A 14772-nucleotide genomic window follows, 5' to 3' on the forward strand; every position below is an offset into this window, starting at 1 on the left:
GCCCTTTTTCAGTTACTTCATTTTCGTAAACAAAATATGGAAGCGACGCCATATGAAAATACTTTCATATAACTTTTATCACATTTAAAGCAGATGATGGTTGTTTTTTTACTAAGGGTCATTTAAAACAACCCCAAATTGAAGAAAAATATTTTAAATATCTCAATTTTTCACACATTTTACCCCAAAATCTTTCTTTTTATGTGACCCCTTAGTGAAATACTGAATCCATCTTAGACTCAATTATATTCCACCAAATAAAACACTGATAAATGTAACTTTTATTCTTTATTGACATGAAATTTATAACAACTGGTAGAAAGGGAGGTAACACGAACAAAACACATTTTGATGTGTAGCTCAACAGAGTTATATCCCTTTCTTTCAATATAAAACAGATCTGTTAAGTAATACATGCATTCTGTATGTGAAACTGCAAATATATGTCTATTTGGTGAATTTAAGCAATTCATCATAAAGAAATTGAATGATTCACAAGAATATGCTGTTGCATCATTTAATAAACACAAATTCAGAGTTAGAAAAAGTAGCCTGCCCGCCAGCCCGAGACTGGCTATTTTTTTGAGAGGGCTGGCTAATTTTAGCAAAAATCTATATAGCCATATAGTAAATATATTGAAAAATTGTATTTAGGACTGGCTAGAATTTGAGTGAGTTTCCTACCATAACAAATTTAATCTTTACCTAAACCATGGTTTTTTATACTACACTATTGAAATCCTCGACTCAGGCCTGTTCACTTTAGCTATAAGTAAATAATGACATGCTTGTCACAAACAAAAACAAATTCATTAAAGAATTTTTAAATATAAGCAATAATTTGCATGCTATGATTCAAACTTCAAAATCTCATATTTTTTTCCTTTTTCTATCAAAATAGGAAACTGTTTGATTTCAAAGAATGTCATAGTTGATAGTAAGTTCTAACAGCACTGACTGTTTATATATTCTAAATAGGAATTCAGAACAATAACAATAATTGTAGGCATCTTCAACAAAGGTTGAAAAAAAAAGAACATTTGGATACAGAACATTTGCTTTGGAGAATACTGGAAACATGAAAATTTGTCCTTAACTTTTAAAACTACACTACAGCTCAGGTGAATTTGCCCATTTTCACTTGCCCATGGTGGACATATAGTCTTAATTTTCACACAGTTGAAATGGTCCCCTTGGCAAATAAATAATCAAAATATTCAACTTATGCCACTGCCTACATAATTTGATATTCGATTATAACCTTGTTGAGAGGTCTGCTCACATTTTATACCAAAATGGAGAATACCAGCTATTAAGTTTCAATGAATTCATCAGTTCCAACATACAAGTTTTAGAAGATCACATACAGTTGGAGGGTTTAAAATTAGTGTAGTTTCAAAGTACAAACCCTCCATTTCTGACCCGGGACTTTTAACATCTCTATTAAAAATAGCACATTGAATTTCTAATGAGGACCTTTGGTATACATCAGGTAGACTTTCTATTTGAATTTTACAAAGTGACAGGACCGTCCATCCTCAAAGGCAAATTTGAACCCCAAGTTATATTGTGTTTTAGCTTTCAGATTAATCTATGAGATCGTGGTAAGAGAAAAATCAACACTGCCCCTCACTCTTCCCCTGAAACAAATTACCCACTGAGGTAAGAGGAAATAGCAAAGTCCATTTGAGCTACAGGTAGATAGGACAATATAAATTCATCTGAACAGGACATTACAAGTATCCAGATATTTAGCATGTTCAGTGAGTACACGTTAAACAAAAAACAATTATGCAATATAATAACGAATAAACTCATTCCCAAACACCTCACAGAACCATAAAATCTCACACTTACACTCACAGAGAGCAAATTCCTTTAACTTCATTTACCTAATTAACTATTAACTCTCACTCACAAATCTAAAATGTAATTTCACTCAAATCTGATGACAAAATACCTCAAAATACAAATTCATTTATCTCAATTTTCAATTCTACATTTTACAAACACAACTCACGAGTAACACCATGACATACACTTCACTCGACATCACATACATTACAAGATCCACGCCATTTTCCTACAAAGAACTGAAGTTGACTCTCAATTTTGACCTATTTCACCTTTTTCAAATTATCTTTTAGTGCTCTGTCAATTTTTATTTAAGTCTTGAAAATCAATATTTCTCCATTTATAATTGACAAATTATCTTCTATATATAAATTACGATTTAACACTGAAGACAATATGGTCAAAGGGAAATAACTGTAGTGAAACTGAGTGTCAACTTCATTTCAAACATAGTACACTAAACATAACATTATTTTGTGAAACACAAATAACTTATATCATGCAAACAGGACTCAAAATAAGTGGAATCCACAACTTGGCCAATGACTGGTAAATTGCCCACTTTGTCATAAAAGTCAGCTTAAATTTCATAATAAACAGTTATCATTGTAATTTCCTTAATCAACCAACCTCAACATTCTATTTCTCACTGAGACACAAAAATACACATAAAAAAAATGACATGTTCTATAGTGGTCAGAATCACTATCCACACCATTAAAACAATTCTTGTTGGTATTTGTATTATAATGGGACTTTCAAGATTTCTTAAAAAAATGTTTTAAATGTTGACCATAAAAGTGTTATTTATCATCTTTTTCTTTACATGCATGATTCTCAGATGCGCCTGCATTTATCAAATATTTTACATGATTCTTTGGCAAACCTGTATGTAATGGAAATTTAGTTTGTTTCAACCAACTACCTATCTTTTATGACAAAGAAAACAGAAACACAGCATAAAACTTGACTAAACAATGCCAGCTTCCATGGTCCAGCAGATTACATCACAGTATACAACACAATTTAAACATGAGGTAGTGGGGGCTTTGTATCAATTAGATTATATTCGTACAAAGAAAATTGTGAAAACCAAACCCTGTGTCAACCAGAAAATGCATAACAATTTCTTTCACACAAACTGCAAAAACAAAATTCCTAACAATATGCACATCTCCATTGTGATCAAATACGGGTTCAAGTTTCGTGAAAATTCTGCGAATAAAATGGCAGGAGTTGCAGGCAACATTATATGGACAAACAGACAAGACTGAAACCTATATACCGTGATAACTTTCTTTCTAAGAGAGTTATAAAATTCATAAAGGAATTTGATTCTTCCTAAGGTTCCTCAAGGAGAACCAATTTTCAAGATTTTGTGGATAAGTCAAATTTGGAGATTAAACCATCAATGCAAAACTGTATAGTGTGTAATTTTCAGTGGGGGTAATTTTGGTGTATATTAATGGTCTGTCTAAAAGCACCAAAATAAATTCCACTAAATCTTTACTCTGAGCATAAGTACTTAGTGCACCCCTAAACATCTGCCAATATTAGCACCCCCAATTTTTCGTATTCATTTTTGCCTAAAAATCGCCAAATTTTACCCCTGTCAAAATAACCCACTATACGGTATTATGATTTCACTGAAATTTACAACCACAAATGAAGAAAATTGTTACCTACAGCATCAGTATTGGTTTACCATCGTCATTGTAGTTTAACTTTAAAAATTAGAATGGAAAGAAAGTACTCATAATCTATACCAAGCTGAGAACAATTTCGAAAACACACATGGCAAGCAACTTCAACCAAGACTCTAAACTGCTGAACCATGGAAGCTTGAACTTTCAAAGCCCTAGTATAAAATACCCATACAAATTAGTACACACACTCCATTACAATCCTGTGGCGAATCGTTTTGTCCATTGCCGAGCAACTCGGTCATGCTCTGGCCGATTTTGTAAGTACTGAGTGGCAATGCTACCCACGAGCGGGTCGGCAGGGTTACAGTCTGTTAGTAAGGAACAGATTGAAAGTAAAACCTTGGATATTGTTAAAGCTGGGCTCCAATTGTCTTTTAAAATGTCTAAACATATCACACCATTGCTGTTAATGTTACAATGATAGATTCTTGTCCTGAATGTAACCTGTAATGAGAAAAATACCACATTAGAAACATCAAGTTGAATGTATACCCAACTCCTCCCATTTATTGAAAGAAATGTGTAAGTCTCACAAAACAAGAAGTCGATATCTGACAGCAACCAATATCCCAACATATTTCCCATCTATACAAAGCCACATACTAAAATTAAAATCAATCCATCCAACCAAATTTGGATGGATGAACTAGGTGAGTCTAATACACTAACCTATCATTAAAAGGGGGTTTAATGACAAGTAATATTCTCGGAAAGGCACTGAAATAAAATTCTAATTCTTTTGCATTGGTAATATTTTCTTAAATTTCATTTCTAATTTTTCTTCTACTTGCATATTTGTTACTTAATAAAATTAAAATTAAATTTCAAATAAAAAAAATTGTAATATACTTGAATTTATACACAGGACGGATAGATGGAATTATGGACATGGGTAAAATTTGCCCCCTCCCAACTGACCATTTTGGGAGCATAAAAATTGTACTGGTAATAAACTTGTAAACGAGAGTTTGCTTTAAACAATCAGGTAACGTTTGTAGGGGGACTGATGAGAGCTTGCAATTTACCATGAATCCTATTTGAGCTAAAGGCAAGACATTACCCCTTGTTACTTTACTATCCTGGTCTCATGGACATTTTTGTAACAATTTTTACTTTGCTTGTTCACCTCTTTGGGTAAACTGCCATGCACATAATCAATTTTCTAAGTCAAAAAGTACTTCATAACAGGAGGTGACCTCTTTAATACATCATACAAATCTCCATTTTGACCATGTACAAATCCTTCATAGATGTTTAAAGTCTTGAATTTTCACTGTCAAACTTTGGAGATTTGAATCATATCTTTCTTTGTGAATGGGGCTGACATTCTAAACACAAAACAAGGGTTAAAAATCAGTGTCAAATATAACTGCACTCACAAAAAATTGATTTGAATATCTAAAATAGCAAAAAGTGACACAGACTGACAGATCAAGAAAAAGAAAAAAGGCAAAAACATTGACCAGCCATCAGAGGAAATCAAATGTCCATAGACAATACCCAGTGATATTGTTTGCCTTAAGACTATTTCCCCTAATGAAAGATTCAAAATTTCTCCCAAAAATTTTCTTTAAAAAATATTCCAAATAAGATGAACTATTTCCCAACTGGCAGTGGAAGTGCTGAATATGGTATTTTTTGTTCATAATTACAATTGTTTGGGACTTGTCTTTCTACTTGATATGGTCTAAAGAATTAATTTTTTAACTACAAGGTGAAGGTATCTTACTGTTATTCCTAATTTCCCAATAAAAAAAAATATTGACACATTTTTCCAATTAAAATAGGGTATGACAGTTTAAAAACACAGCGAACAATATCTCTCATGCCAGTAACCATGTTGTCAACAACAACAACAAAAAATACAAAATAAATAACTGCAAGTTTCTGCTGTGGTGAGAAGAAGTTGAATGTTGAATAAAAAAAATTAATCAGCTTTTTGGCTTTCACAATATAATCTGCTATGAATATTGACCAGGACCACACAGGGTAAATCAATACAACAGTCTGGCAGACTCTCAACACACGTTTATATTAAGTATGATAATCTTGGTTTCAAGGTCAATAAGCACTGAAATATCCATGAACTATCTTTTAAGATGCATGCAGGGGTCAAAATATCGCATGACATAAGGTGACAAACATCAGCTGTAAGTTCAACATCATAAAAATGAAGGAAAAAAACTATTAAATTTCTCAATAATTAAAGGTGCACAACTTCATAATGAATACAAAGACTGTGCAACTTATAAACAATTTTGTTTTTAACTTTCTCAGGTTTCAGATTATATAGAGAGTAGGTACAGACGAACAGACAGAGAGAAGTAGCTACTTGAAGATTTGCATTCTAAGTGGCTTATATTGTTAGCGACTTTTCGCAATTTCAGTACTTTATATTTGCATATGATTTGCATAGTTATATACTACTACACCACACTATGCTGCTGATTGGTGCTGTAACACTCAATTCTAGCTTCATTCGAGATCAAAATGCACCTCTTGAATATCCTATACATGTCTATGTGTGGTTTTTGCTTGTATGAGAACAGTTTCTGATTCAGACACTAACGCTCAAAACTTAAAATTCACTGAAAGTCCAAGGCCATAACTTCCAAAAAAAAAATCAATCAACCGTGACCAAAGTCAAACTCAATCTGTAACTGTTCATAATAAGGCCACACACCAAAAACAAACTTGGTAAAAGCGTAACAAAAAAAGTGCAGAAAACACTGATGGACAGACGGAGGCCCGGCATTTCCATGTTCGCTCTCGATGCGTTGCTGGGGGACAAACAGTGGCATAGAATATTTGACAATAAGTGCTAATGAAGACTTCAGTCTTTGATTATGTTGGTGGTACAGGTAAAAATTAATCTCCACTCCATATATTAAATGCCTAAAGCTACTCAGTTAATGTATGAAAATATGCTTTTGCATGGCACTTAGAGGGATAACTATTTAATCCATTTCATTCTCAACAGTTGAATGGACAGTAGAATATATTACAAAAAAATCTATAACTGCTTAGCCATCCTCAAATTAAATGGAATTTATACAGTGGATCTGGCAAAAAATATTCCAAAATCTCTCTCTTTTTTTCTTTTTTTTTTTTTTTTTTTTGGGGGGGGGGGGGGCAACCAGAATGAAGCAACTCCTTACACCAAAAAGAAACTAGAAAAACTGAGAGCAATTCTCACTTGATAAAATGCAACTTTTAACCTCAAAATTAACTTGGATCAAAATCTAATATACGAGGAGTACAATGGGAAATGTAATAAAAAAAATTGTGAAAGTTTCATTCCACTTCATTCAGTGTTGCAGGAGGAAAAACAGACAAAAGATGAGTAGCCCTTTGAGTACCGAAATGCAGGAAGGAAGAACATATGGATGGTATGACAGGCACCCTATCACTACATGTATATACATGTACATACCCCCCAACTCTAAGTGAGGGTAGGATAACTAGAAGAAAATACAAATAACTGAGAACCACCTAAAACAAGATTCGATCCCTGTCTTTTTATCATCAATATGGGGTAGGCATTGCCTAAATCAGTGAGCACTGTTAGCTTTACCATACATGTACTGTCTGTGCGAGACTCGTAAAAATAATGATGGACATTACAAAGAGGGGGGTCGACCCAGATGAAAATTTTTGCTTTGCAAGTGCAATATTTTTATTTATATTTGACCAGCATGCAAAATCAATATTTCTATTTGAAGATCTGTCTTGATAATTAATGGCGGAGTTTTTTTTTTTTTTCAATAAATGAATAACTTGAACAATTTTTTTTCCTAAAATTCCAACCCTATACCCCACTTTCCCCTCCCTCTCAAGAAAGAAAGAATATCTTTTGGTTAGATCCTTCAATCTCAGTTTCCACTATATAGATGATGTATTATCTTTAAACAATCCTAATTTCGGGGATTTGATACATTGCATCTACCCAAAAGAACTTGAGATAAAGGATACTACAGACACTGTGAAGTCAGCCTCATATCTTGACCTACACTTAGAAATCGATTGTAAAGGAAAATTATTGACCAAACTTGACGACAAACGTGATGACTTTTCATTCAGAATTGTCAACTTTCCTTTCATCTGTGGCAACATCCCTTCGGCTCCTGCGTATGGAGTGTTCATATCACAACTCATATGTTATGCCAGAGCTTGCCAAAACTACACAGACTTTTTGTATCTCGCTAGAACTCTAACAAATAGGCTTCTGGAACAGGGTTATGTTGCTACAAGATTGAAGTCATCACCACAGAAGTTTTATGGTCGTCATCATGAACTCGTGGATCGTTATGGTGTATCCATCAGCACCATGAAAACTGATTTATTCAACGGGTCATAGTTTTCCTTTCCTCGTTTATCTACCCCGGACTTGACTTTTTATGAGCAACTCGGCGGGTGTTTCTAGAAAAGCAGAGGACGCTTACCCTACCGGTGCACCTGGTCCTTGCTCCCAGTTTTTAGTGGAGTCCGAGTTGCTCATTTACTTTTGTTACTCTGTATGTATAATTTTAGTTACTTTATGTTCTTTGTTGTGTATGTCTGTTTTCCATGTCTGGTCTTTGTCCCTGGATTACATTCTTTTGATTACCGCTATAACCTTGGTTCCCTTGATTACTCTCTCAAAATGGTCAATAATTTTATAGCACTTTGCAACACTACATTTTTTATCCTTGCGGGCAATTCTAGCAACATCCAGTTTTGGCCTGTCAGATCAATCTGTACAGATACCGGAAATATTACAGTTCTCCAATGATGGTGGGAATATTTTACACATATCATGTGACGTAAACGAAATTCAGACAACAGCTGCATATTCCAAACAAAGGAAATGATTGCCTTACCTATCTTAGAAAAGTTATGCTTCGATTTTGATATTATAATCGGAGTTATGTTTTTTTTCCGAGGTGGGTTAGGTTCTTGACAACAGCAGCAGTGGAACAGCAGAGATACACGTACTTACATTCACATGTTTCCCGAAGTTTATATAAACATAACATTCACTTCTTTAAATAAGTAAAACAAATTAGAAAAAGACTTGAAAACTATCAGAAAAGATGAATATATTTTTACTGAAAAGTAATCTTAATCTGTAATTTTTTTATTCGTTTGATTGAAGGAAATGATGAATTTTCTCCGTAAGGACAGTCACTTTTTTGTTACTTCCGGGACATGCCTCTTTTTCATTAGTATTATTGGGGAACCTTAAGGGAAATTTAGAAAGTACATGTAATAACGATAGAGCTCACACCGCCTCGCCGTGCTCGCTATTACATATGACATTAAAAATTGGGCAATAAGTATAATAGTGAAAAAAGGGGATGGTAAAATGTTAAATATTACAAAATTACAAAAACATTTTGGATTTTGATGAAAAATGAACTTAATAACCTGTATTTTATTGTACTTAATAATTATGCAAAGTTTCACAAAAATGCACTGATCCATTCTCAATTTTTCATCTGGAAACCGTTGCGTAACAGACAGACAGTAGGACTCACAACTTCTTGGACGGTACAGACTTAGACACTTCGTGAGGCAGGGCATCAAAAGGGTCTGCAGATACTTTTGTAGTTAAAATATTCTAACTAGAAATAACGACAAAAACAAAAAAAGATCTACTTCTGCATGTACTGTATTCAAGTCAAAAGTGCCCTTACAAAATAACCTTGAACTTGACATCAAAACAATTATGCATATGTCACTATCAATTCCATAGGCAATTAAGAACATATAAAACTTTTTCCATGTACATTATGATGTACTGGTAGTGCAGAAATAATTCTGGTTTATTCATAGGACATGGTTCTATAACTTCATCCATTAAATTGAATGGTTTCTTAAACAGATCTAAAATCTGGCCAGAATAATAGACTAGGAGAAACAGATTTTTGATCTGTTTGACTGAATGGAATATTCTGACCTTTTTCCCCTACAGGTTCAACAACAAAATGTTAACATTTCTGCTGAACTGAAAGAAATTGGGTCTGACATTGCCTGGGGTCAGACACATTTCTCCTACTTATTTTCCCTTTTCCTACAAGTCTCCCTAGAAAACTTCTCTGCAGGTTGCAGCTTGAAAAACCATGAATAGTTTGTTAGGGAAAATACGGACACCATATCTGAGGTTGATACAACTCAAAATTTTGATTGTGATTAAATAATTGATATAAAAAAGGTTCAAAACAGTAAATAAATGTCATGAAACAAAGGAAACTGGACATTTACAAAATCAAATATCTACACATGCAATGGTGAGACAGCATGGGAGCATGGACTAGGTGCACCAGTAGGGTAAGCGTCCTCTGCTTTTCTAGAAACACCCTCCGAGTTGCTCATAAAAAGTCAAAACAAGGAAAGGAAAACTATGACCTGTTGAATAAATCAGTTTTCACAGTGCATAAGGATACACCATAACGATCCCACAGTTCATGATGATGACCATAAAACCTCTGTAGTGATGACTTCAATGTTGTTACAACACAACCCTGTTCCAGCAGTCTATTTGTTAGAGTTCTAGCGCGATACAAAAAGTCTGCGTAGTTTCGGCAAACTCTGGCATAACGTACAAGATGTGATATGAACACTCCATACGCAGGTGCGAAGAACATAAAATAACCAAAATAATACATACAGACATAAATGAGCAACTTGGACTCCACCAAAAACTGGGAGCATGGACCAGGTGCACCGGCAGGGTAAGTGTCCTCTGCTTTTCTAGAAACAACCGCTGAGTTGTTCATAAAAAGTCAAGTCCAGGGTAGATGGAAAAGGAGAGCAAAGAAGTCATTATTTGAAGAAATGGACCCTTTGGATCTCAATGTGGACCAATTTGAAAACTGTGTCAAAAATGAACTGGAAATATTTTAAAAAACCTATGATGCTGCAGTAGAAAATTTGCATTAGCCACTCGGTTATAGAAATAAAGGTCCAATGTATCTGAATAGGTCAATTAATTAGCCACATTCAAGCTCATCTAGTGTTTGCCTATGTAACTACCTTCTACCACTAACACGGTGTAGATAATACCTCTCACTTTTATATGAACGTATATCTTGCTTTGCAGGCAGCAGACAACAAAAAGTTTCCTTCATAAACATCACATTCATCGAGTAGTTTTGAAAGGAGTCTTTCTTACAAGGTTTTACCCTATTACCCTTTAATTTGGATTAGCATTTGGCAATAATCATATTTATGCACATCTACATCTGATTCTTAACTTTTCTTTACAAGTATAAATAAAACAGACCACAATACATCAACTGAACAGTTTAGGAGGGATTGTGCCTACCAGATATGCAGACAGATGAACAGATGGACAGCCAGATAACTCTATATATGATGACATCACCACACAAATTATGCAATGGCAAAAAAATACAGTCATATAAATATTGAACATGTAGTATATTGCACTTCATAAAGATTTCCTAAACTACACTGTATGGAAAAGATAAGCCATTCATTATAGGTAACTGAAAAAAAAAATGTAACACAAGTTGGCTGACAGAATTCCCAAATTTCAACCTTGAGGTCTCTTGTTACATAGTCAAACAAATCCAACAAAAAAGGTGGCAATTGGTGAAATCAATGTAAACACACAGTAAAATCTGGATATGAAAAAGTGGTATTCTGTTTTAAAGCTAAAGGAAATCATGTCTGTTATCAGGGCAATATAATGAAATTTGTGAAGTCATTAACACACTCTTTTGAAATCAATAACAGGTCATTTGACCACTGACATATGTCAGAATCTAATCATTTTTTTTCTCCAAAAAATATGCTGATATCATTGTCCCTATTACCACATGACATTAAATACTGGCATATTTTATCTTGGCAACTAAACAGCAAAACTAATATGTATAAAGAGCAAGACTAATAGAAATTTAAGGAGGCTGACCTTAGGTAAGGGACGTAACTCTTGAAATCAGTGATATGTTGTATCACATTCAATTTCACAAAAGCCTACCAAGCTTTCATTTGAAACAGAATGAAATTAGTCCATTAATTTGATGCTTACATAAGATTGATATACAAACATTATACAAGCTTGAATACAAACATTCCAATGATTTGTAAGACTTGTGCCCCTTATCTTAGGTCTACCTCCTTAAAGTCACTTTTTACCTACAAAAAGCATATGTTACCCCTCATTCCAAAGGTGTATAACTCTTAACAAAATTCTGTGGCTTATACATTCATGGTAATATGCAGAACAACATATCATGCCATACTACCTAGAAAGTTTCCTTAAATTTTGTGCAGTATTTTCCAAAGAGTTGTGCTTACAAAAGTATGACAGACAGAAAGGCTAACAGAACAAAAACAATATGTGTCTCCACCAAGGGTGGGGGGGGGGGGAGAAATAACTATGCTAAACCAAATCCATCTCCCCAGCAGAAAAGCAAAACAAAAGGGAAGTCCACTTAAGAATGTCTAAATAAACAGCTGTGCAACCAATTAGATGAGCCTTTCAAGCCTTTTCTAAAAAAAACCTCTGAAAACAATGGAAAACAATAGAGAGGTTTCTCCCACATTGTAAATGTCAACACAATTAAAATCCTTTGGGTTGATCATATATAAATGCAAGAATGAATTGACAAAAAACACCAGAATACCATATTTTACCAGAGACCATGGAGTTCTTGCAATATATTTTAGAGCTGTTTGCCTTGTCATCTTGCTAGAAGATGACTTGCAAGTTCAACCATAAAATCATTATTATGGTAAGGTGAAAGGGGCTCATTTAGGGATTATCTGATTATAATTTAAATAATAATTTTTGTTTTATTTTTATATCATGTGATTTCATCTTAACCTCTACAGATGTGTTCTTTGATACTCTCCAAAAACCAAAACAATAAATAGCAAAGAAAGAAAATTTTAATTTAAGTATTAATCTGGAATTTCCCAAATGAGCTTCTTTTAATTCATAGCGAGCAAATATTAGCAAACTACATTAGATATCTTACATGCAGGAAAAAAACATCCGTAACTAAATGCTGATGTTACCTTTGGTGGCTTAAAAGGGTAATCTGTTGAGAAATGAATATCCAGAAAAAACACGCCCCCTTCATATACCGATCCTGGAGGTCCAAGTATGGTTGACACCCACTCATACATATTGTCATTCTTTGGTCCGGCACTACGAAAAAAAAAATAAAAAAAAATCAAGATTTGCATTATTTCATAGAAGTTTAGGTATGCATACAAAACAGTAATTCATGAATGTCAATGTTCACACAGGGTACAAAATAAGATAAACTATTCTATTGTTCACTAGTCCTATAGCTTAATTGGTCACTTTGATTCCGGCCCTATTACCAGAAATCCTATCCCAAAGTGAATTTTTCAGGTCTTCTGATAATAAGTTAATAATATTATTAAGTACTTCACCCTCTAAGAATCAGGCAAAATGTGTATAACGTGGCACATGAAGGGGGAAAACACAGAGATTTTATTGCATTAACCAAGTATTACCATCAAAGTGTTTGAAAAATTTGCCTTTTTAAGATATTGATAGGTCAAATTCAGTTGAAATGCACTATGGAAAAATGACTGGAACATTTTCATGCACTTCTTCCTTATATAAGCAGTCAAAAAATATCTACAACACAGATGCTTCAGGATAAATTTAAATAGCTTTTCAGTTGTTTTCTAGATGTATTGAATATATTTGAAGCTAAAAAGACCAAATTGAGAAATATGATGTGCCACCCATTGCCTGATTCTTACACAGAATGGTACTTAAAGCATATTTAAAAAAAAATTAATTGGGGACCCTCCATTTCTGAATCAAGACTTGTCAAATTTCATTAACATTGGTCTTGCCCATTCAAAACAGTACATCGGACCTCTAATGACCTTTGGTTTACATTTGGACTTTTGATTTAAAATTTACAAAGGTCCTGGACCATCCATCCTCAAACAAGAAAATTTTAATCACATTTATCCACCACCCCCCTTATTACCCAAGAATATGTAATAATATAAAAAGTATGCTGTTTTCATACATGACCTTCCATAAAGTGTTGGTTTATGTCACTAACAATACACATAATGATGACTCTCATGATATAATCCAATACAAACAGGAAGTAGATACTCATTAACTGTTTTTAACATTACATAATTACAAACGTACAAATGAACAGGCAAGTACAGTACCGTCACACTACATGTGGTCACTTTCCCAATAAAAAATTCATATTACACAGGTAATCAATTTAACATGAATATTACCTGAATGCGCATTTAAATTAGTGATATACCACATGTCAAATTCATGTGAATCAAGCCTTTACCTGAATTTCATAAGGACATTTCACATGAAATTCAAGTTTCCACATTAATTTCCATTAATATATTTTACACAACTTACATATGAATTAAGCGGATTAAGTAAGAGAGAACTCACATGAAATTCATGAGAATTTAGCCTTCACATGAATTTCATGTGAATTTTTATTCACAAGAATTTCACATAAACTTTTAACATCCAATTCATCATGTAAATCTAGCTTTGACATGAACTTCATGTGAAGTTTGATTCACAAGAATTTCACATCAACTATTAGCATCAATTTCATGTTATTATCATGTGAATCTAACTTATACATGGATTTCCTGTGAACTATTTTCAAAATTCTGTGTAACTACTATGTAGCTCTTCAGCAAAATTACAACTAATGCTAAATAATAACAACCTAAAAATAAATCTTTCTAATTTTTATTCACTTTCAATCTCAGAACACAATCTCTTCCCACAATTTAATCTTCACAGCATGTATAAAGCTTCTGATTCACAAAGATCTGCCGAATGTTGACATTGGCAGCGACCATTTGTCACTGATAGACAACTCACAGCTTTATATTGATTTGACGGAAAGTCTCTTGTTATCAAGTTCTCTGAATCAATGTCATCACGGAGATTATGGCCAATTTGGATTCATCTTCCAGTCTTATTGAACTTTTTGAATTTTGCTAATGTAAAATTCATCATGTGCTAACAATATGAAACTACGTATAAATACCAGACAAGGAGTATTCAAAGTTTTAAATCAAAAGGACCCCTATCTGAATTACTAGCTTATTTCATGTCTTTCATGCTCTTCATGTTTCTAGAAAAGCAGAGGACGCTTATCCTACCGGTGCACCTGGTCCATGCTCCCAGTTTTTAGTGGAGTCAGAGTTG

At 33.7% G+C, this 14772-nt stretch overlaps 1 protein-coding gene across 1 annotated transcript in view; it reads right to left on the minus strand.

Annotated features, from left to right (window-relative positions):
- Nucleotides 1-273: 273 nt before the first annotated feature.
- Nucleotides 274-14772, minus strand: part of LOC148600025 (ubiquitin-conjugating enzyme E2 E1-like) — a 46247-nt gene continuing 31748 nt past the window's right edge. The window contains exons 4-5 of the mRNA XM_088557104.1: nt 12591-12723; nt 274-4004 (exon numbers count right to left, since the gene is read on the minus strand). Coding sequence (XP_088413230.1) covers nt 3753-4004; nt 12591-12723 — 385 coding nt within the window. The 3' untranslated portion in view covers nt 274-3752. The remainder of the gene's footprint in view (nt 4005-12590; nt 12724-14772) is intronic.

This window comes from Perna viridis, chromosome 13, assembly GCF_037379345.1.
Source record: "Perna viridis isolate PV_CMFRI_1.1 ecotype Kerala chromosome 13, ASM3737934v1, whole genome shotgun sequence".
Lineage (NCBI taxonomy): Eukaryota > Metazoa > Mollusca > Bivalvia > Mytilida > Mytilidae > Perna > Perna viridis.